General features: G+C 39.8%; 1 protein-coding gene across 1 annotated transcript in view; it reads right to left on the reverse strand.

Moving 5' to 3' along the window:
• Positions 1-5,221, reverse strand: part of slc18a2 (solute carrier family 18 member 2) — a 106,537-nt gene extending 101,316 nt beyond the window's left edge. The window contains exon 1 of the mRNA XM_073482487.1: positions 5,089-5,221. Within this exon, the coding sequence (XP_073338588.1) occupies positions 5,089-5,221 (133 nt within the window). The remainder of the gene's footprint in view (positions 1-5,088) is intronic.
• Between the last annotated feature and the right edge of the window lie 18,062 nt (positions 5,222-23,283).

Raw genomic sequence — 23,283 nt, forward strand, 5'->3', positions numbered from 1 at the left:
CAGGACCCAAAGGATCCACTACAAATGTTCTAATTAGGGCCCAAGCAGGGAACCTGCGAGGTCCCTATTGTTTTTCGAATGATTATTATTTTCCTTTGTCCTTAATGATCGCATTTTTCACTGCCTGAACATGGATGAAAACGCGATTTTATTTGGCAAAGACATTAGGCCTGGCGAAAAATTTTATAATCTGTTGTCGTTGTGAATTTTCACCACTAGGTGGCGCTATAATCAAGGCACATGCGTTTTGGCTAATAACTCCCACATACTTTGTCGCACATTCAAAATTATGAACTTATATCCACGCGTTCAGTGAATCTTGCTGAATCTCCTGATATAGGCCACGCCCATTTCCGCCTACCGTTTTTTTTCGCTAGCTCGCGAAATGTCGCAAACCTACTTTTTCGAACTCCTCCCAGTCAATTTCACCGATTTGCACAAAACTTTGCACACAGCATCTGTGGACCATTCTGACAAAAAGTTATTAAAAGAATTTTGATACGCCAAAGAATACTCAAGTTATTAAATAACAACTTCCTGTGGATTCGGGTCAAAACAGGAAGTGTTGCATATCTCCACATTGGTGTGTCCAAATAACGTGAAACTCAGGGTACTACTTCCCCATGAGCCCCTAAGGCTCTGTGCAAAAGCTTAGCCCATGACCACTAGGTGGCGCTATTTAAATTGAAGTATTTTATATCTCGACATTGGTTGGTCGGATTAACACAAAACTTGGTACACTGATTGCCAATGGCCTCCTGAGGACAACTGACAAAGGTGTTACCGATCTGACACTAGGTGGCGCTCTGGTGGCAGTTTCATTTTATAATTGGCACTGTGCCCACACCATAACACTTATGGATATGAAACTGATTGGGGTGGTATAGACTGGCATCTGTAACTCACACACCAAAAATCACCAGCAGGTGGCGCTATTATCAACACAAAAACGTTTTTGGCTATCAGTTAAGACATGCGTGCACAATAACGGGGCAATGGGTCCGGGTAAGGAGCACGCCCCGACAGCAGCACGCCCCGACCCGCGTGGACTGCGAGGGCCCGTTCATCGCTGCTTGCAGCTTTAATTTAGTATTATTATTATTTTTAATTATGAATTATTATAATAATTCATATGGTCATATTAATGTTTAAAATGTTCCCATTCAGTATTGCTATTACTTATGTCATTATTATGATATAATTCTTACTATATTATTATTGCTATCACTTTTGATGTTAGTGGTGATGATGACGATAATAAGGATGATAACACTAATTAATATGATGATCAATGTACAGGATGTACTCACATATTGTTATATAATTATTATGATTATGATTACTATTACTATTATTGGTAATAACGATGTTATCACTCTACCGACCGTATATTGCCACTATCATCTCACCATTACTATCCGCATAAATCTGACATGGAATTCTTCTTCACCAGACAACGTGCATAATAGTAATAGACATCTGACATCATAAACTGTAAACTCTACCACTTTCTTCCAACATAGCCACAAACCCATACAAACAGCAGGTCGCACATTACCACATAGTGCTTTCATACTGGTAGCACTCACTTTTCCGTCCTTTTTCTTAGCATTTATTTATTTATTTTGTTATTTATCTTTTTTTCAGTTACTCCATCTGGAGGCAGTGGCGTATTGCCTCCGTCTTGGGTGCCTCAGCAACAGCCCCTTGGGGAAAGTTGCCAGACCCAATGGGTAATAGAATCATGAAGAGGGGAACATGCACACACACAAACACACACACACACAGCAGACAGTACCTAGATAGATTGGGAGTGAACAACAGGCCCATCCCTCTCAACCTCTACGTAGCCCAAGCAACCCCTGATTCCTATAATGTGCCCAAGACTATCTATTTTCTAAAATATTTATTCACACTATTTCTCTCTTCCTCTCACCCCTCACCTTCATATTTAATTATTTCCTTCTTTCTCTGCCTTGTCAATTTATTAAATTATTTATTTTTCTCTTTGTCTCGATACTATCTTTTACAATGTCATCCTTCTATCTTCATCTGATTTATTTTTTCCCGCTCACTGCTGTAGAAGCACGCATATATCTATGCATTCAAACCCACGATCTCACAAACACACACAGACACATGCACACACACACATACTCACACACTTGCCGTAGCTTTAGAGATTCTCTTTTGTACTATCATTATTACTTGTTTTGCTGTTGTCATGTCTGTTTATTTCCACTTCATGGTTTAGTCAGGTAATGTCGAGCATTTGTCATGTGTCTACTCTCGTATTTTCAACCACTGTGTGCCGCGAGAGATCATCAGGTGTGCCGTGGGAAATTGTCCAATTATCTCTCAGATAACAGACATATTGATGACATGTATGCAGACATCAAAAGCGTTGTTTTGGAAAAGATACACATCAGTGGGACATTTGCATTGCAACTTGATGAGTCTATGGACATTAGTGGACATGCTCAACTCCTGACCAATGTGCGTTTTGTTGATGGAGACGCCATCAGAGAAAACCTGACAGAATGACAGAACGATTGTCGAAGAGATCGTCATCGGAAGGATTGAGGAACAGCTCTTGATCCATTGGAAGGTGGTAAGGTTTTCAAATTTTCTTTATTAGTTTCAAAATGCTTGTCTTAGCATGGAAGGATGTCAGAACTTGAGACAAACGGGAGAGAAATGGTTAGGCTTGCCTCTTTAGGTTTCACAGGTGATTGAATCAGGGCGACATGGGTGGTTGAGTTAATGAGGCACAGGTGGTTAGGTTGATGAGACACAGGTGGTTTAATTGGATGGGCCTGGGTGGCAGATCAGCAAGGTGGAGTGGCGTGGTCCAGTTCCTGAACCTTAGTTATAATAACTTCATTATTAATGCTGTATTAGGCTACAGTGTGTCATTTTGTAACATTTTTGTTCGGTGGTGTGCTGCATGATTTTTTTAATGTAAAAAATGTGCCAGGATTCAAAAAAGGATGAAAAATACTGGTCTACTCCACAATGTCTTTGTTCTGTGTTCATGCACTAATAAAAAAAAAAGAAAAAAAAGAAAAAGCAATTCCAGAGACCAATAATCGGCCCATTCTGAACAGGCACATTTTGAGTGGGCACTGCAATAGTAAGACAAATTATAAATATGGCCGCAAGCCTGTAGCATTTCAGTCAAAGGTATCCAGAGTTATGAGCAAATATGTGATAGGCCATTCCCACTAACACCTATCACTAAGCACTACCGATTTTGGTTAATACTAGCCCCAAGAGCTTGGACATCAAAATTGGCTAAATTCTTTCCACTTGTTTTTTGGGGTACTTCTTTTTGATATTTGAGGAGCCCCTATGGATCAGATTTGAAATACTTCATTAGCCTCTTCCCAAATATGGCCTGAAGATATGAACCCATATTTATGATGATTGGACAAATGATCAATGAGTTATGTCCATTTTTCTATTAAGCTCCAAAGCTTGTTAAATTGTTTGGTTTACGACGGCCATGCTTTTCAATAATCTCTCTCATTTACAATAGAAATCTGTAACACTGTCCCGCCATGCTGTATACAGATTTTGGCATTTGTGTGGTCAAAATTTGAAAGTTGTATTTTTATAACTGTTTTTTGAAAAGATTCAACATTGTGGAAAATCAATCTAGTCAGACTTTTATGGTCCAAGAAGCTTTTTTGAAGAGCATATTCAGCTGGACTGGGTCCAAATTCAGAAGGGATGTGGCCTTTGCAAAATTGCATTTTGGGGGCGCCTTAATTACAGCACCACCATCTGGTCAATTGGGTTCATGTTTCTTGGGAAGCATCTGCACATCACTTTGAGCTAATGAACCAAGTTCCGTGTGTCATTCCATCTGATGGCAATTTGAGCCACGACATAAGATAAACAATAATAATTATAATAATAGTAGTATTAATAACAGTAATACTACTACTACTACTAATAATAATAATAATAATAAACCGGTACAAACACAACAGGGTTCCTCCCCTGTGGCGCTTGAACCATAACTAATACACTTTACAAGTATACATGGTAAACCAAAACTATAAAATACTTTGACATGTTAGATTTTGAGTGCAAAGAAAGAAAGAAGACATTTTTATTTTGGTCTTATTTTGACAGTTGATGATGTCAAGTAATTAACCCCTTAAAATCCAATTGTTTAATGTTTTACATCATTATGGGTAAATTATTTATCTCGCTTTCTCCCTCTCACACACACATTTTTAAAACTATTAATGGGCTTAGTGTTATAGTGTAAGAAGAGTTCATGACTGAGACCAGGATCAACAGTGTTTTGTCAAAGTGTGTTACTGGGATCGGCTCCTCGCAAAGGATAAGCGGTTACAGATAATAGATGGATGGACGAAGATCTTGAATTGATCCACTAATCTAAAATATATACATATACAAAACATATACCACATATATTAGGTCAAGTATCACAGTGATTAATATCATTTGGACTTCCCCTGGAAGTCCAAATGATATTGATATTGATTGCCAATATTTCAAATTCCATATGAGTATACATTAATTGGATCAGGAGGTTTTAAGGTGGATTTAAACGGACCAAATGAGATGAAAACCATCCCCTTAAAACCTGCCCTGCTGGTTATCTTTAAAACGCTTCTTTATATATATATTACAATCAATTATTTTCAATTTTAATGTATATTATTTATTTATTATTTTGCTCCTGAAAAAAAAAATCACACCCCAAATGAAAACCTAAAATCCCGACCCCATTAACCCGACCCAATCATTTTATTTTGTCCTAAATGTGGCCGACATTTACGCTCAGATTGGCTCAGTAGAGGACGCATTCCACAGAGAGCACTACAGCGCGTCATGCAGACTGGGGCAACAGGCTGAGCTGCAGCCCCGTGTCATTCCCAGGTAGCGGTGTCGTATTTTACAACCTGGGAAGACAACTGGCTGGACTCAAAGACAACTGGACATATTTACATCTTAAGACAGACTGTGATCTCGACTACCTGTTGCGTGAGTTAAATAAAGAAAAACAAAGAACTTTGCAGATGTGTAGAAGTGAGACAAGCAGGCACCTACCGACTACAGTCAGCAGCATGTTATCCAGGAGCAGGGCGACGAAAACAATGAAGAGAATCAGTTTCCTCGACTGTCTCTCTTCTCTGAGCCATTTCAACAAACTAAACTGCCGAAGCTCATCTAACCTCCCCATGGTATCGGTCCCGAAAATGGCAAGACAATACAAGAGAGACGGGTGACAAGTCCTCCTGCAGAGAGACAAGTGGCAGTGCTGGGTCAGTAACTTTCTGTAAGAAGCAGCTGATAAGTTAGAAATAACAAAGTGCTTAGAATGTGTAAAAAAAAACCTAAAGTTAGCGCTGCAGTGTGGAGGTCTTACCTTGGCTGTACGAGGGCCGGCAGCAGCAGCAGCAGCAGCAGCAGCAGTGATGGGAAGAGGAGACGCTCTCTCTACTCATTGGACCCGCTGCTGACGTCATTCAACCTTTAGGCTGTGTGTAGGCTCAGTTTGGTCAGACCTCCCGTCAACCATTCAAACCATATTTCCTGGAGTAGAGCACATTAACGAATAATAAACTGCTGAAAGGATGTTCAAAACTGCTTCAATAGTGAAAGCAATTGTGACATACATATTTTTATGAAAAAATCGTTTTTATTATTGTTGTGTATATGTATACATTTCAGTTGTCACATAGATTCTCAATGAGAACCGTGCAATGACTTGCATGTCTGTGTACCGATGGGCTATGATACAGCATGCTGAAAAAAACGTTATGTGATGATGTTGCCCTTTTTTCCAATAACCATATTCTTTTCTGGGTAATAATGGCGTTTTGAACCAACCTGGCAACAAAAGTAAGCATAGCTGGTCAAACACCAGAGGTTCCATGCTGCCTGATTATAACTGGCCAGACCAAGCTTCTGCTATCCGTGTATGAAGGGTGAATGTGAGTGTTGTACAGCATTTTTAGTAGATTATAGACTAGAAAAGCACAATATAAATCCCATGCCCATGACAGATCTACAATATTTAATATATGAAAAACCAAACCAGTTATGTTATACTGCACTGAAATACCACTTTTATCTTCAGAGACTCAATTTATGGTAGGGTAAACTCAACCACTGGCTCAATTTACCCCCACAGCCTTTTGCCCACTTTGATCACATAGCTCATGGTCACCATTTTGAAAAAAAGGTTTTTTTTGTCTTTTTTTTGCTTAAAGTAAAACTGTGTAGCTTAGCAATTTGGGCTAATCTTAAACTGATTAATTCACATGGCTTATGGGTACATGTATAATACACCTGTCATCATTTTACCTGACTTGCAGAACATTTGAAAAATGTTTTTCTGTGTAAACAAATGCTTCTGACATATGTTTCTCTCCTTTCAGATAAACGTATTAAAAAATATCAGGGGTGGGTCACCTAACCCACTGGCTCATCTTTCCCCACTCTCCATACACCATGCATTTAAACAGCCCAAAGCTCAATAAGCTGATTTTCTTCTTTCAATGGCTGAAATATTGTAGAAGGAAAATTCTTAGTTTCTCCAGAATTAAACCTTCTATGTGTTCAAAAAAATTATGATTTCATAGCAAGATTATTGATGTTGGACAGTTTTTCCAAAAATATGCACCCCAAATATTATTTTAAGGTCAAGACATGGTGGCCATCTTAGAAAAAAAGGCAGGCATCTGGATTTTTGTGCGGCTAATGGATTTTATCAAAAGAATAATCCCCAAGGAATTTGCGTCAGGGATTTTCATACAAAGATGCAATTAGCTGCACAGCAGCTTAATTTTAATGTCTTCTCCTACACATCCAAAAGGTCACAAACATATAGAGAAATGGTTTTGAGAAAAGCAGCCATCAGAGCCGTGAACATTTTGTTTTCAGAAGCTAAAATTCTGTTTCCTCTTGAGAGTTTCCTCTGATAGCTGCCTCTCTAATCATTAAAGCAGGTTGTGAACCCACATATGTAGGCTTATATTACTCACTGAATAGCAGGTTTTTGTTAGAATACAATGCAGTCACTTTCTGCTGCCTCAAGTGGCGAGACCACACCTTTTTACTCTCGTCATTGTTTCTATTAGCTACAATAACATCTTGCTCACCAAAATAACTGCTGAGATCTTGGAATGCAGCAACATCGGTTTAACTTAATTTAACTTTAACTAGAGATAAAGTTTAATTATATGCACATATAATGTTGAATATGTCCTACATTGTAATGTAAAGCCATGCATGTGCCTATGCTAAGTATGGTAAGTCAAAGTTTGGAAGTTGGCCTGTAAGCTTAAATTTATGAAAATCTGACTATTTATGCTCCATCTGACCCAGGTTTACTGACACTGCCATAATCCAAGATCTCAACAGTTACTTTTGCGAGTACGAAATGAAAGTTGTATTAAAGTAGTTTTGCTTTAAGTCCAATATTCACTCTCTTGAAATACAAAGAATGAGTTGTGCTCCCCCAAACCATTTATTTCAGGGGGATATGGAAGGTTAAAGCTATACATAATAACCCTTATAAGTGCTATTCAACATACATTGTGATTTTAAATAATACAGAGCAAAGTAATATTGTGAATAAAATAACACTATTACTTCAATATATTCTGTACAACCCCCGTATCCCCCATTCTGTGTTCACTGTCTGGACTGATTATGTCCCCCTTTTGTTTCTTTGCATTAGGATAGACACAAAGATGTCTGAAGCACTGAACTGATACAAAATAGTTGCGCTGTAATCTGTTTTGAAGGTTTGATTACACCAATGGTGACATCTGCTGGATAACATGTGCTATCGCAATTGTGATGAAGGATTAAGATACGGACATAGTGAGTTAGAATATAATAATGATATCTGATCTAGTAAAAGTTTTAATTAAAACCCTACAGCTCTGCTTTTAGAGTAAATGTTGGGACAAGCACATGATGTATTCAAAACCAGCATAACATGACAAAAGCATTGACACATTGGGTGGAATTTCTGAATGACTTTGCTGATTCAAATTTTTTTTTGTTAAACCTTGAGTCAAGGTCCATGAGCTTTGCAGTTAATTCACTTTTTTCTGACTGTGTTCAGTTCAGTTTGGGTTAAACTGTAACATTCAGTTCCTTATAAAACTAGATCTATAGCAGCCACAATACTTATTGCATCATGATCGTTTTCATAGTTTGTCATTTTTGTAAACTTTAATTTAACTAGGAAGTAATGTGCTGTGCATCATTGAGTATCCACAGAGTGGGGCTTCACTGCTATAAATGACTGATTTGTTTAATGACAATGGCAATCCAGATCAGTGTAGGGTAATCACACATTTTACTTTCCCTCGGGCAATCATAATTGAGGCTCCAAACACATCTCTTGAGGACATCAAAGGAGAATTGGTGACAAATGGCAAGATGCTTTATTGCAGGACGCAGATGCGGATTAATGCACAGGCTTCCCTAGGCTGCAGCCTAGGGGCCCCACGTGTGGAGGGGCCGTGGTGTCACAGCCGTGGGGGACTTTTAAAACAAGGTGATTTCCTCCCCCCGACTTTCTCTTAAGGTATTAAACCGTTTGCCCGCCCTCGCGGTGTACCAGCGTACTAAAATGGAGCGCACCTCAGTCCCCCATACATGAAAACCCATTGGCCAAGTTAGATTGATTGACAGCCATCAGGCCAATCACAGCCATTTGACCAAACCCACTAGTCCCGCCCCCCGGGAAAGTAAACACGTACATGCTGACACGGAGCTGCCGTCACTCGCTGCCGCAGACAGCGAACAGAGCAGAGGTATGACACGTTATTTAACTAGTTAATAATGTAGAATTTTCTCTGTAAATAACTAAAGTATGTCTTGCTTTGTGGCATGTCCGCTAATATTAAGCAAGCCAGGTGGCAAACAAAGTTAATGCAAGCCAGGTAAAGTTAATGGTAACTGTTTTCTAGAGACATCCACTGATTTTGATATTATTCAACATTATCATTATTCTTTTTGTTAGGAATGCCAAACAGGAAGAGGCAGCAGAAGATTGACTCCTCTTTCAAGTCAAGTTGTCATTTAATTGGAGTTATGTGACAGGAGGGAAACAGAAAGCTAGCTTTCAATCCATAAATGCACTAATTCAATTTTATGGTAGTACATTCATATTCTTGCATTAATGCCATGTAGGTGTTCATTTACGTAACTTAAAGCTATTTGTTGGAGTTTAAAACCTTCTTTTCAATGAAGAAAATCTCCTACATCAACTCATCCCTGTTACTGCTCTCAGAAACTAGAAAAGAATAGAAATGAAGACAATGAAATGCAATAAAACTATTAAAATCTTATAGGAATAAAATAATATAGAGTACAATAAAGGCTAGGATGAAAGATTAGTTAAAACAGATTAGAACAACAAAATATATGTAAAATAATTAATAAAAAGCAGATAAAAGAACAACAAAAGAATTGAATGTTTCCTAATCAAAATCAAGGCTGTTTACATAAAATATTTCAACACTTCCATGTTCAGGAATATTAACATTGAGTTCTTTATGTAGGATGTTTCTGAGGAAGGGAAGTCCAGGAGGCAGGACAAAGGAGAGCATGGAGAAGATGAGGGAGAGAACAGGAGAGAAGTTGGAGAGAAGACAAGAGGGGGAGAACACAGGAGAAGAGAGGGAGAACACAAAAGAAGGAGAAGGGGAGAACATGAGAGAAGGAGAGGGAGATAACACAAGAGAAGAGGGAGGAACACAGTGTTCTTGCCAATTTCACTCACTCACACTTGTTCTTTAATAAGACATATACATTAATTTCTTAATACCATGGTATGTGATTGCTTGTGAATATATAATATCTTAGGTTAAAGAGTGTTGTGCTATAATGTACATTTTGAATGCAATATTATTGGCATATCCTAGTGAAGAAAATCTAGAAATGCATCGCATTAGTTTTGGAGACTGAAACAGGGGCCAAAGGTGGTTGCGGTGCTCATGTGCTACCCCAGAACCCCCGCACATTTAAAATTGCTGCTCCACCCCTGTGGAGGGGTCCTTGAATTGGTCAGATTATTTTTTAGAAATTTAAATACACTTGTATAATTATGGTACTTGTACAATAATGGAAAAATGCATTGACCTCTATTGGTCCATGGGGTAATAAACAAACAAAACAGCACTGATTGGGCAGACACGGGTCACCTCATCCAATCAAGCTCATCGATTCGATTTGACCTACCTGTGTGCTAACTGGAGTGTGTGTGGATCATGTTTGCCAAATATTCTCCTGCACTGTTACACATGGTGCAAAAATACATTTTTTCTGGGAGAGCGTGATGCATAAGGGGGGGCCCACATCAAAAATAGCCTAGGGGCCCATGACTACCTTAATCCTCCTCTGGCAGGACGCGATCTCCAGACTCTGATAACAGTTACTTATTTGGCTAAGGCCTTATTCAGACCAAATCAGTCATTGTGGTGATCAGCTGCAGGGTTTTGCCACGGTTTGGGAGTGTCATCCATAGCCCATTTGTATGACGTCATGTTGTGAACTTTTTGAACCTGCCGAGCCAGAAGGTGGTGTTGATGCACCTTAAAGTTTTATGAGTGCCATAAACAACAAAGGAGAAACTGTGATGCTCTGCTACTAGCATCCTGGTTCTACTTGAGATTGTTTGTCCACAGCAACAGATTAAAAAAAATACTAGTAAACAACCAGGATACAAGGTGTTTAATTAGGGTGGGTTTTAAACAGGAGCACAAGACCAAGCTGAGTGACTACAAATGCAAATCTAATTTGTGTCAACAAAAAAAATATTTTCATCAAAGGGACTTGAAACATTATGTTATGACTATTATAATAAATAAATAACATTTTCAAGTTTGGGGAACTTCTGTCAAGTTTTCACATATCATGTGATGTGAAAATGATTGACAGCCCCTGCGGTTCAACCTGTGCATCAATGAAATTGTTAACATTGAAGCATGTGACCTGTGTCTGTGTTCTTCTGTTTCAACAGTGAATGTCATGTCATGTACATATAAAGATTGTGATTTAGCATTAATCAGGCATTAGCTTGCAGTTGCTGACAGAGTAATGTAAGGATGCTAGTTTGCTAGCTTGATACTTAGAGGAGTTTTGCCAGTGAAAGATATGGTGTTCTTTTTTAAAAATGTTTTCCTTCAGTTTCAGTTTTCTCATTACTCAAGGCTGACTGAATGATGTTTGACCACTGCTTGAACAAAGAGGAATTTGATATGGTGAAAAACCAGTACCAGACTCCCCTAAAAAAATCAAAGTTTTTTAAGGTGAGTAAGGGGAAACTCTCAACTTTGTGAAATGTCTTTGACAATGCTCTTGTAAATTCCCTTCACTTTGCTGTTGTTTCCCCGTATGTCTGTGGATTGCAACCATGAGAGAAACATGGAAGAAGGGCCAAAAGTAAATTTTTACCATGAAAAGAAACAGGATACCTGAATCATGTGCTCTGTTTGTCTATGGATCTCATCAGCTCTGGAAACACACCTTATGTCTACACGCCACAAAGCAACACAATATTGAGTTAATTAGTGGAGACAAGTGTTTGGAAATTGGAATGTCATGGGCAAATAAACATGCAACATGGACATATTTTTTTTTTTTTCAGGAACCTTAATGTACAGAAAATAAAATGTAACAAGAGACACAAAAGTGGAAAACATTTTAGAGCTCCCCATAGATGTCTCAAAGTAGGCTTTCAGAGCAGCTGGTGTCCGGCTGGAGCTGAGCATCCCTTGGCTCTCCTGTGAGTCAAACCATGATGGTGGACCAACATTTTTTACAATCTTAATCTATAAACCTATAAACTTCAAAGACATATGAACAAAGCCTGTAGTATGAAATTAAAAATGGATCTGTCAGAAACAATAACTGATAAGGAAAATATTACTAAAGAGTTTGCAAACTTAGTCCAAAACATTATACAGAAATAAGCAAGAGTGGATGGAAATCAAATTAAGAAAATTGAGAAATAGAGAAATTTTAAACCACAAAGAGTGCAACAGGAAAAAAATATTCAACTGATAAAACAAGTTACTTAAGAGGAAACAACAAATAGTTGGACTAAATGCAGGAAAATCTCCAGGAGATGACACATTTACAAATGAATTCTACAAAACAAAACAAAAAACATAATATGCACTATAATTATGCACTATACAGGAAAGCGGGCACAGACATGGCCCATTTCACTGCTCAATACAGACCATACAGACCATCAGCAATTTTAGCTAATAGTGTAAAATCCATTGTTACAGTTAGAATTGACACAGAATGTGAGGCTACTAGCAGACAAAATTAGGCAAGCAATGTAAAATGTAAATGATTATGCTCAAAGGCATAACGAAGACCTTCTGTTAGTCACATTAGATGCAAAGAAGGCCTTTGATTTAGTGAGCTGGCCTTTAATGTTTGAGACTCTTAACAGCCTTGGCCTGGACAAGAAATTTAGCTAATGGTTGCAAGCAATTTATAGGATCCATGAGTAAAAACAAATGGTACACTATCAAGAAGATTTACAATACAAAGAGGAAGCAGACAGACAAGATCCTCTCTCCCCCCATTTATTTGCTGTTTACATTAAAAGGCTAGCGATAGGAATTTGAAAAAATGCAGATATAAAAGAACACAATTGGGAAAGGAAATGCATAAAATATCTCTTTATGCAGATGATATAATTGTTTATTTTACATCACCAGAGGAATTAGTACATATATTTGTAGCGCCCCTTTGCTGTTCTGGCAATTAATAGGGGTAGCTATCCTGAGTTCTTTGGATAAAGTGTTATCTCTAACAGTAGGTGTGTGTTTACTTTGTCTTTTGACCTTGTTTTAGTTACTATATAGCAAGACTATTCTGACTTAATGACAATTACTCACCTTTAAATGACAGCTTTAAACTTACTGTATTTTAGTCACACAAAGTACTAAAATAAACGTTTACCCTCTTGTCCAGAGCTAAAGATATGCATTAAGCCTTAAATTCAAATAAACCATTCAACTGCCAATGATATATATTGAACTATTTACTTAGCACAAAATATACACATCTGTACACAATTATTAATAAACAAATAAGTAGTTTTTTTTCAGTTCGCTGGTAGTTATTTTAACTTCAATACCTCAAAAGTCCTTCATGTGAACACCAAAACCAAAATATTCAGTTTCAAAGACAATTAAACAAAACCCTTCAATCTTACAATCTATAGCCGGCAGTTCTCTAACTTAAATAATACTATGGGTACCCAATGAGTTACCAGATCAAACGTTGCAGGCCTGATATGAAGCTTGGGATCGTAGAAACAAAGAACAAGATGTCCTCTGCGCTCCAATGCTGAGAGAAACACTTGAAACAATGGCCGCCGCCCTCACCGAGAGTGCGCCGATCCGTGAAAAGAAGAGATATCCTCTGTACAGCTCACCCGAGATGTCTGGCGACCGGAGTTCTCCACTGTCCGCTGGATACCTCAGTCCCTTGGTCTCAGTGTAGTTAACTTAGCAGTCCGGACGATGTATATCCAATGTGTCCGAGCAGGCTACACTTGTACAAAGTCTGTGGCGAATAAGCTAGCGCTAGCCGTGTTAGCTTCCTGATGCACTTTGGTGTCTCAATCCGAGTTCCCCGAATTAACTTAACACAACACAACTACACTGCTGTACAATGTTCTCGTAAGAGACACTAGTCGTCTGTCTACAAACATTTACAGTAGTAATGCCTAACTGGACGTGTTGTCCACATAAAACTATAGCGGTGCCATGGAGCATATCACCATAGACATATATACATAGACGCCTCATTGAGCGGGTTGGCCCGCCTCTGCGATACGTTGACGTCGCCGCCATATTGGAGGAGGCAACTCAGCCCCGTGAACTAATACAAGTGAATGGAGTGAACTTTACAAAGCTCCTTCTACAAAGTGCTATAAGTTAATGTCTCTCATTTACACATTCACACACGTACGAATATATTCAGGAAACAGATAGGAACCAAAAACAACGTCTGTAACGTCCTCTGATGATTATAAACCTTAACTACTCCTCATATGTTCAGTATACAGGTAGGCACCAAACCACCGGATGTATTTTTATAATGTTTTTATGAGTGTTTACAGCTGCCAACGTATGTAACGCTACATACATGACGGTTAAATATTGAATCTGTGTCTATAATAACCAGATCCTGACATGTAAATGTGATGTCTGTTGGAATAAAAAGCACCAACGTCGTTTTTACACAGTGATTTCTGATAATCTAAGTAATAAAATTAACAATCATGGAGACAAATAATTAAAGATAAGAAACTGCAACTGGCAGTGAGCCTGCTTTCTTTTCTTTTAGCAGTGAAGTGATAAACTCCATGACAGAACATTATAAAATATGATATTGTATAAAATAACATTACATGGTAAAAAAAAAGTAAAGTTGCAGTAGGCTACTTTTATAAATATGCACTATATATATAGTTTGTATTATTATTATTATTATTATTATTATTATTATTATTATCATCATCATCATTATTGTTATTGTTATTATTACTATTTTTCTGCATATTCTTGACTTTGAATGGGAGCAACTGTAACGCAAGCAATTTCCCGTCGGGGATTAGTGAAGTGATTCTGATTAATATATTATGCAGTCAGTAGTCCATATTTAAGTTGACAGTATGGTAGACAGATGTCACATTTACATGTCAGGATCTGGTTATTATAGACACAGATTCAACATTTAACCGTCATGTATCATCACAGTAGCAGCGTTACATACGTTGGCAGCTGTAAACACTCATAAAAACATTATAAAAGTACATCCGGTGGTTTGGTGCCTACCTTTATACTGAACATATAAGGAGTAGTTAACGTTTATAATCATCAGAGGACGTTACAGACGTTGTTTCTGGTTCTTATCTGTTTCCTGAATATATTCGTACGTGTGTGAATGTGTAAATGAGAGGCATTAACTTATAGCACTTTGTAGAAGGAGCTTTGTAAAGTTCACTCCATTCACTTGTATTAGTTCACGGGGCAGAGCTGCCTCCTCCAATATGGCGGCGACGTCGACGTACGGTCCAGCGCTCAATGAGGCGTCTATGTGGCTGTGTCCAAATTCAGGGGCTGCAGCCTTCAAGGACGCGGCCTTTGCGGCCCACGGAGGCCGGGTCCTTCGGAGAGACCTTGAAGGCTGCGTCCACCATTGTTAAATTGGACGGTCCAGCCTTCGGAGTATTTCCTGGTTGCATCACCAGGTGTTCATGCATTAAAGTCTGTTTTGGTTCAAATCTATCAAACGTGTACATTATTTGTGTGTGTACAATGTGTCAAATCTAAATTGAATTATCAACATTACAAAATAAACATTAACCCATTGGTGATTAACAACTATATTTACCATAGCAGTACCAGCATCACGTATTTTAACTGAAAGTTAAACTTTGGAGGTTTTATAGTCTCTTGAAGTTTAACATATCTGGCGTTGGATGTTCAAATGAGTAAAAACCGAGTATAAACCCATTACTTAAATTTAAATGTCATGTCTGCGCCACTTGATGTCGCCATTTTCTCTTGCTTCCTCTTCTGTTTCGGGACTGAGCAGCAGTGCGCAAAGGATCTTGGGATATGTGAGGCCGCGAAGGATAGTAGCGGTGCGTCCTCCTAAACGAGGGTGGGGAAGGCTGCATTTGTGGGCTGCATGTGGAGCAGCCTTCGAATTTGGACAGCCTTCGCGCAGCGTTGTGACGTAATTGGCCTTCAAATGCGCCCTTCGTGGGCTGCAGCCCCTGAATTTGGACACAGCCACAGCATCAGGTGCTCCTGTCCCCTCTACCTCAGCACACCAGAGTGACACAGCATCAGGACTAAAGGCTGCACCAATAGACCCTGCTGACTGGCCATCTCTTCTAACTGACAAAGTAAGAAAGGAGTTAGTTCACAGAGGACCATTTCAAATAAAAAACAGTTACACATTTCCCAAAAACAAAGATGGGAGAAATTGTCCACATGACTTTTTTACCATAGTCTTAGCCAGTGGGGAAAAAAATCAAAAGAAGCTGGCTGATGTACTCAAAAAAGAATGATAGCTTGCACTGCTTCTGCTGCAAAAGGTTTCCTCCTAAAGAATACAGAGACTGTTTTTATTTTGTATGTAAATAGAATATTCTTTAATATGTTTGTGCAATACCTTATTTATATTGTATTTTTAATTTATCACTTGTTTCTTTCTTCAGTTTTTATTTGGTGTGATATTTTTGACTTAAAAAAAAATAAAATCTTGAATACATACATGTAATTTCTGTGTGAGTGTATGAAAATTAATTGTAAAATTGACTGTGATGCAAGGGGGTGCCAGCCAAAATCTTGCCTAGGGCACCAAATTGGTCAGGGCCGGCACTGTAGCCAAGCTTTGAAAGGTGGTTACAGAATTAAATGGGACAAAAAGAAAAAAAGAGACTTGGGCATTAATAATCTAGATAAATTGTTTGAAATCAATTATTCTGTTTTGGAAAGTAAAATAAGACAGGATCTAAATAGATGGATATTAATACCAGACGGAATACTAAGCAGAGTAGAAACGATTACAAATGATGATACCCCCTTAATTTGTATTTCTATTTCAAGCATTGCCAAGACCAATAATAAAAATAAAGTAAAGGGAACAGTATGTGGAATAAAATGATTTCAAAATGTATTTGGAACAACAGAAGACAGAAAATCAAACTTAAAGCCTCACAACAACAGAAAGATGAGGGAGGGTTAGGTATCCCACATTTACAAAATGACTTTTAAGCAACATAAATTCTCACAATAATGAAATAGTTGAAAGTAAAAATAGAAGCTAAGTGGATCAATATAGAAAAATAAATGGCTACAATATTGATCAGGACATTGCCATTTACAGTATAAGGACAGTAGCATGGAACAACCAAATACAAATGTTGTATTTCAAATAACTGAACTAGAAGTGTAAATGCAAAACTTAAAAAAAATTGAAAGTGAAAGTGTATGCTGGAGGTTTGACTCACTTCTAGCCAGAGCTATATTTAGTGAACACACGGTAGCATGGAGAACATAACATACACATACTCTAGCGAGAATAAGTGAGATCTCTGTCCCTTAGGTTTCACTGCGTTACCGTAAAACACATGGTAATGTGCAGGCACATCTTTATATGACATCTCCCCGTCTTTTTGTGTTATTATCTTAATAACATCACAGAAACTTTGTAACTGTAAATGGCTATCTTAACAGCACTTGTCATCGACCAATGTAAACTTAAAGTGAGTTGTTCCTCAACGTCAAATTACCACTAGTAATATCTATCAACACAAATCTACCACAAATGAGAATTATCAACATCTGTGGCAAATTCTCACACTATCCCCCTTTTTTTATCACTTTTTTTTTTCAACCCCCCCCAGAGTCCATGAATCCTTCATGTCTACAGGTCTAGCCTGTTGACTGGTTTACAAACTCGTCCAGATCTAGTCACAGTCTGACTAGGCAAAGGGGTCGGGGGTATAGCCTCACTCTGACTGACAGGAACAGTCTCTAACATGGTGGCTCTGTCCGAGTCGGTGTCTGTCTCTGTCGCCTCACAGGGCACTGCTGGTGAGGGCTGGGGAGCCAGCCCTAGTTGCAGGTGATGGCGTTTCCGCCGCAGCTCCCTGCGAACAACCTGGGGTAGTGCGCTCACTAGAGATCACTGCAGCCGAAGACTACGACTTTTCATGGTCCAACTTGGATAGTACAAGATCTCCTGGACAGACAAGGATCTGGCTCCATGGTGACGGTTGAAGTAGTGGCCCTGTGTAGCCTTTTCCTTTCTGTCCTTTTCTTTCACAGCTACCAAGCTGGGCTATTTTGGAGTGAGATTTTTCTCCAAGGTAAGGAGTGTGGTCCAATCTTATTCCCCATTAACAGCTTGGCTGAAGCCTGTAGTGGAGCCAAATTAATGTGAAAACAGCCTTTTACTGTCAAACTCTGCAAACTTTTTCATGTTCTTTGTGTGTATAGCACAGTCTGCTCTGCCTGAAAGTAAGAAATTAGCGAGTCAGTTTGAGTTTTTATATGAAAACTGAACCAAAGCAGTTGTAACATCCATAAAGTCAGAGTGTTCCAACAAACTCATGTTTCTCTCATTCAGTGATAGAATGCAACTAAGTACGTTTACTCAAGTACTGTACTAAAGTACAATTTTGAGGTACTTGTTCTTCACTTGAGCATTACCATTTTCTGCTACTTTATACTTACTCCACTAAATTTTGGAAGCAAATATTGTACTTTTTAATCCACTATATTTATCTGATTACTTTAGTTAGCAGTAGTGCATATGTAAACTGGCAATCATTAAGTTTTTTGCTTTAATTTATCATTATAAAAGTAAATGTATACTGCATACAGCATCATTTTCATCTGCTTTAACGTCTCCATTATAGACTAAATGAATGAATGAGCTCAGGTTTTGTCCTGTGTTTTGGGTAGTTTTACTCTCTACTTGCAAAGGTTGTCCATTTCCACTTTAAATGTATTTATTTTATTGTCAATTATATAAAAAGAAAGACTTCTGATAATGTGATAATTTAAAAAAGATGAAAATTTTGGGCACTGCTTTCATCGTTGTTAACTGGCTATTTGGTGAAAAAATGGTCACTGTATTATTGCTAACATCACAACAGAATTTAAACCCTTAGGGATTCAGTTAAAAGCTCTATATTAACATATAACATGTAATAATGACGGACACAGTGAACTTGGTTTGCACCAACAGTTTAGCACAGTGATTACCCTAGCTGCGACTCTTCTCTCCTGAAGTACATACAGTTGGACACTAGATGGGAACAGAGACTGTGCAGGGGGGTGTATGTAAGTTTTATGTGCTGCATTCATCTGCTTTTATTTTATTTCCTCTGTTTCTTCACGTTAAATGCTACACATACTATAGTGAAGCCAGTGCAGTATCTGATATACCAGGCATAACCCTGTTGTACTATCTCCTCCTAGTGCAGCCAGAACAACCTGGAGCTTAATGCTCTAAAGACAGTGGAGATAGTAGTAGACTTCAGGAAGAACCCAGCCCCACCCGCCTCCATCACCCTGTGGCTCCCCAGTCGACTCTGTGGAGTCCTGCCGCTTCTTGGGCACCATCATCACCCAGGACCTAAAATGGGAGCTGAACATCAGATCCCTCACCAAAAAGGCCCAACAGATGTTCTTCCTGCAGCAGTTGAAGAAGTTCAACCTGCCAAAGACGATGATGGTGCACTTCTACACTGCCATCATCGAGTCCATCCTCACCTCCTCCATCACCATCTGGTACGCTGCTGCCACTGCTAAGGACAAGAGCAGACTGCAGCGTATCATACGCTCTACTGAGAAGGTGATTGGCTGCAACCTTCCATCCCTTCAGGACCTGCACAGCTCCAGGGCTCTGAGGTGTGCAGGTAGGATTGTGGCCAACCCCTCCCATTCCGGTCACAGACTTTTTGACACTCTCCCCTCTGGCAGGAGGCTGCGGTCCATCAGGACCAAAACCTCCCGCCACATCAACAGTTTCTTCATTTCCTCATTAACATTTCTGCACCAAAACTACTGAGTGCTCCTCTAATTTTACTGTACTGCACTTCCTTAGAGTTGGGGCATCCACAAGAGACCGATTGAAAAACAAGAATAATCAAAATCCAAGTAGCGGAGGCTGATATCCTGACTTTTAGTCACTATGGATCACCAAGCTCCAAAAATGCTGCATTCTACATTTCCCATAAAGCAGCTTGTTTTCCTTGACCCTCTCTGACTGGTAAATACCCACATCCTCCTAAACCCCTTGTGTCCATACAGGCTTGTAATGGATTTTTAAACCTTTTTGGTGTAAAATGTGTTGACTGCCCTTTTATCAAATATTTCCAGCTCCTGTAACCTTAGGTCATACTCCCATCAATACATTTAATTAACATGAACATAATGTAGCACTTAAGATACAATCAGATTAAATTTATAGGTAGAAGAGAATACCAAAATGTATGTGGTGGACTAGTATGTAAAGGAGGTTCGGCTCAGGAGCTATGGAGAATTAACAACGCACACAACGACTGAGTTGCAAAGAGAGTAAAGTGTATTGACAAAAGATATATATATATATACACAGAAACGTTAAAGTGCAGTAGTAATACTTGATACCCAAAATAATTAACCAAAATAATTAACCAAAATAAAGGCCTTTGGAAAAGAAAACTATGTACAAAGGTTCAATGTGATAAAGCATAAAGTGCTATCAAAATTGGAGATTGTACTCCACGCAGCTTTGACTTAGCTGAGGTTAATCAACTCTTCAACACACAATCATTCAGGTACACACAACATTTCCCAATACCATAAGCAGAAATGTACGCAGTGGTTTATAAAGACTTTAGACCTTGATTCAAGTATAGTAGTATTGCAGAATTAATTACTGTTAACCCATAAATAACGGGACCAGACTAAAGCTAGTGCTACCACACCACCTGGGGATCAGCCAGGCTTGCGGCCTGTGTGTGTCTTAGCTGCTCAGTCGTCTTTACTCTTCTGGTTAGCTCGCCATCCGTGTTGTCTTCGTCTTTATCTTCCTCTTCATCATCATCATCAGGATTAAAAAGCCTGACCTGTTAATGAACAGGTATCATCATCATCAGTCATTTAATTCCTCCTGGTTGCATGAGTTAGCATCCACACTAATCACACAGTTCCTCACCAGTGTTAAGTCCAAATCCAGCACACATCCTCTTCAGCAGCAGCAGCAGCACAGCATCACATCATCCGAACAGGCAGGTAACTGTTAAATGACGGGGCATTATCAATTAGCATCAGAGCTTTAGAGCTAGCGATGTTAGCAATGCTAGGTAGCGTTAGCGGCGTCCCGCTAGCATTTAGCATTAGCATCTTCATGAATGAGTTGCACTCACCAGCTTCTTCTTCAGTTGGAACGTGACATAAGAGTTTGTCCGGCTTCCTCTTCAGTCACTGTCTTCCCACTGTTGCAGTGAAGCTCCGGCTTTCTGCTTCAGTCCTCAGCAGAGTAGTGGACGGCTGCCTGGCTGGCGTGCTCTGTGAGCCAGGTGCGTTTTCTTCTGTCACCGGGGGAAAAGAGACGGCCCCTGAGTGACGTAAAGCGGCCTGATTGGCTCCGCCGGCTCAGCTGACCTGACCAGCTCCTGTGCTGGTGGGCCAACCATGACTTGCCAGGAGTTAACTTGTCACTGGCGTTACATCCTCCCCTCTTGAAGGATTGCACGTCCCGCTGCATCCTCCCTGTGGCTGAGAAGTTACAGGAGCATCCAAGCCAGCCCACATCGGCACAGAGGACATCACCACATCTGGACTGGGATCCACTAGAGAGCTGGTGACAGCATTGCTTAGGCCTTGAAACAATGACTGAATTACTGAAACAAGTGGATTTCCCAGGGTGGTGTATTGGAACCGCTCTGGTGGTTTCCTCTGTCTCGTGGGATATCTGACAGGTGGGTCAGGAGGCAACGGATTGCTTTCCGGCGGAGGTTCTTGAACATCATCACGTTGATTACTTTCAGTTAACACATCTGAGCTTACATCCTGGTCAACAGCATGCATATCAGGTAAGTTTCTTTCAGGTGATACATCACAAACAGTGTTAGGCTCAGGTGAGTTGTCTTTGTTAGAACCAGGTTCCATATTAAGAGCATTGTCTTGTCCAGGTGAAGCAGTATCAGGAGATACATTGGAATTAGCGTGTGAGAATGAAGCAGGTTCAGATTCAGCACCAGCTCCAAGATCAACCTCATCGGGGATGTCAGCTGAGGTCGCTACAGCTGGGACAACCACGTCCCTTGTATCACTCTCAGAGGGATGAACAGAGAGTGGCAAGGGAGAGGAAGTCACTGCATGAGCTGGAGGATCTGCACACGTAGACTGCTGAACTGGATTCTTCTCGTACACTTTAATGAATGCAGATGGAGTGTTCTGCAGCTTTCGGGGAATAGGAATATCATAGTCAGAATCAGAATTAACATCCTCTTGTACCTGTGTGTCACTGCTGGGACTTGACTGGCTACGGGTTTGTGGCCGTCGAGGCAGATTGACAGTGCCAGGAAGTTCAGGGTCACAGCTAGGCAAAAACCCACATGGAAGCAGCAGGTCTCTGTGTACTGTGCGTAAAGGTCCATCTCGGTGTTCAGGTTTTACAGTATACACTGGAAGTTCTCCTGCCCGTTTCACGACAACATATATGTCTGACTCCCACTTATCCGCCAACTTGTGCTTTCCTCGCAGCCGAACATTTCTGACAAGCACCCGGTCATCCACATTGAGTGTAGATTCAGTGATCCGTTTGTCAAAGCGTGCCTTGTTCCGGCCTGCGCTCTTAGCATAATTTCCACTGGCAAGTTTGTAACTCTCCTCCAGATGGCTCTTGAGATCTTTGACATATTGAGATTGTGAGGGCTGTGCAACATCAGAGGGAAGACCAAAAGCCAAATCTATTGGCAGACGAGGCTGTCGACCAAACATGAGCTCGTAGGGGCTAAAACCAGTAGTATCATTCTTGGTACAGTTATAAGCATGTACTAAAGGCTTAACAAAGTCCTTCCAATGACTTTTGTCCTTGTGACTTAAGGTTCCCAGCATCTGAAGCAGTGTTCGATTAAAACGTTCCACAGGATTTCCTCTTGGATGATATGGAGTGGTTCGGACTTTCCTTATGCCAGCGAGTTGACAGAGTTCCTTGATAGTTTTGGATTCAAAATCCGGCCCTTGGTCACTGTGAAGGCGTTCTGGGAAGCCATAATGGACGATGAAACTTTCCCATAATGCTTTGGCAACAGTGCGAGCCTTTTGATTGGGAGTCGGAATAGCCACAGCATACTTGGTGAAATGATCAGTTATTACCAATATGTCCTTTGTATTGCTGCGATCGGGTTCCAGAGACAAAAAATCCATACACACCAACTCTAATGGACGGCTGGTAAGTATGTTGACCAATGGAGCTGCTTTCTCGGGAGGGGTCTTTCGCCGAACACAGCGATTGCAGGTGTGGATTTTCTTTTCAACTGTAGCTGCCATTTTGGGCCAAAAAAATCGGGCTCGTACAAGATCAAGCACACGCTCCCCTCCCATATGTCCCATGTCATCATGGAGACTTTGTAACACCAGGCCTCTCAATTCTGCTGGTAACACCAATTGAAGAGTGGTACTTGAACCTTGTTGTCGTGATCTGTACAGAATGTCATTTTTCAGAACC

Source organism: Pagrus major, chromosome 15, assembly GCF_040436345.1.
Source record: "Pagrus major chromosome 15, Pma_NU_1.0".
Lineage (NCBI taxonomy): Eukaryota > Metazoa > Chordata > Actinopteri > Spariformes > Sparidae > Pagrus > Pagrus major.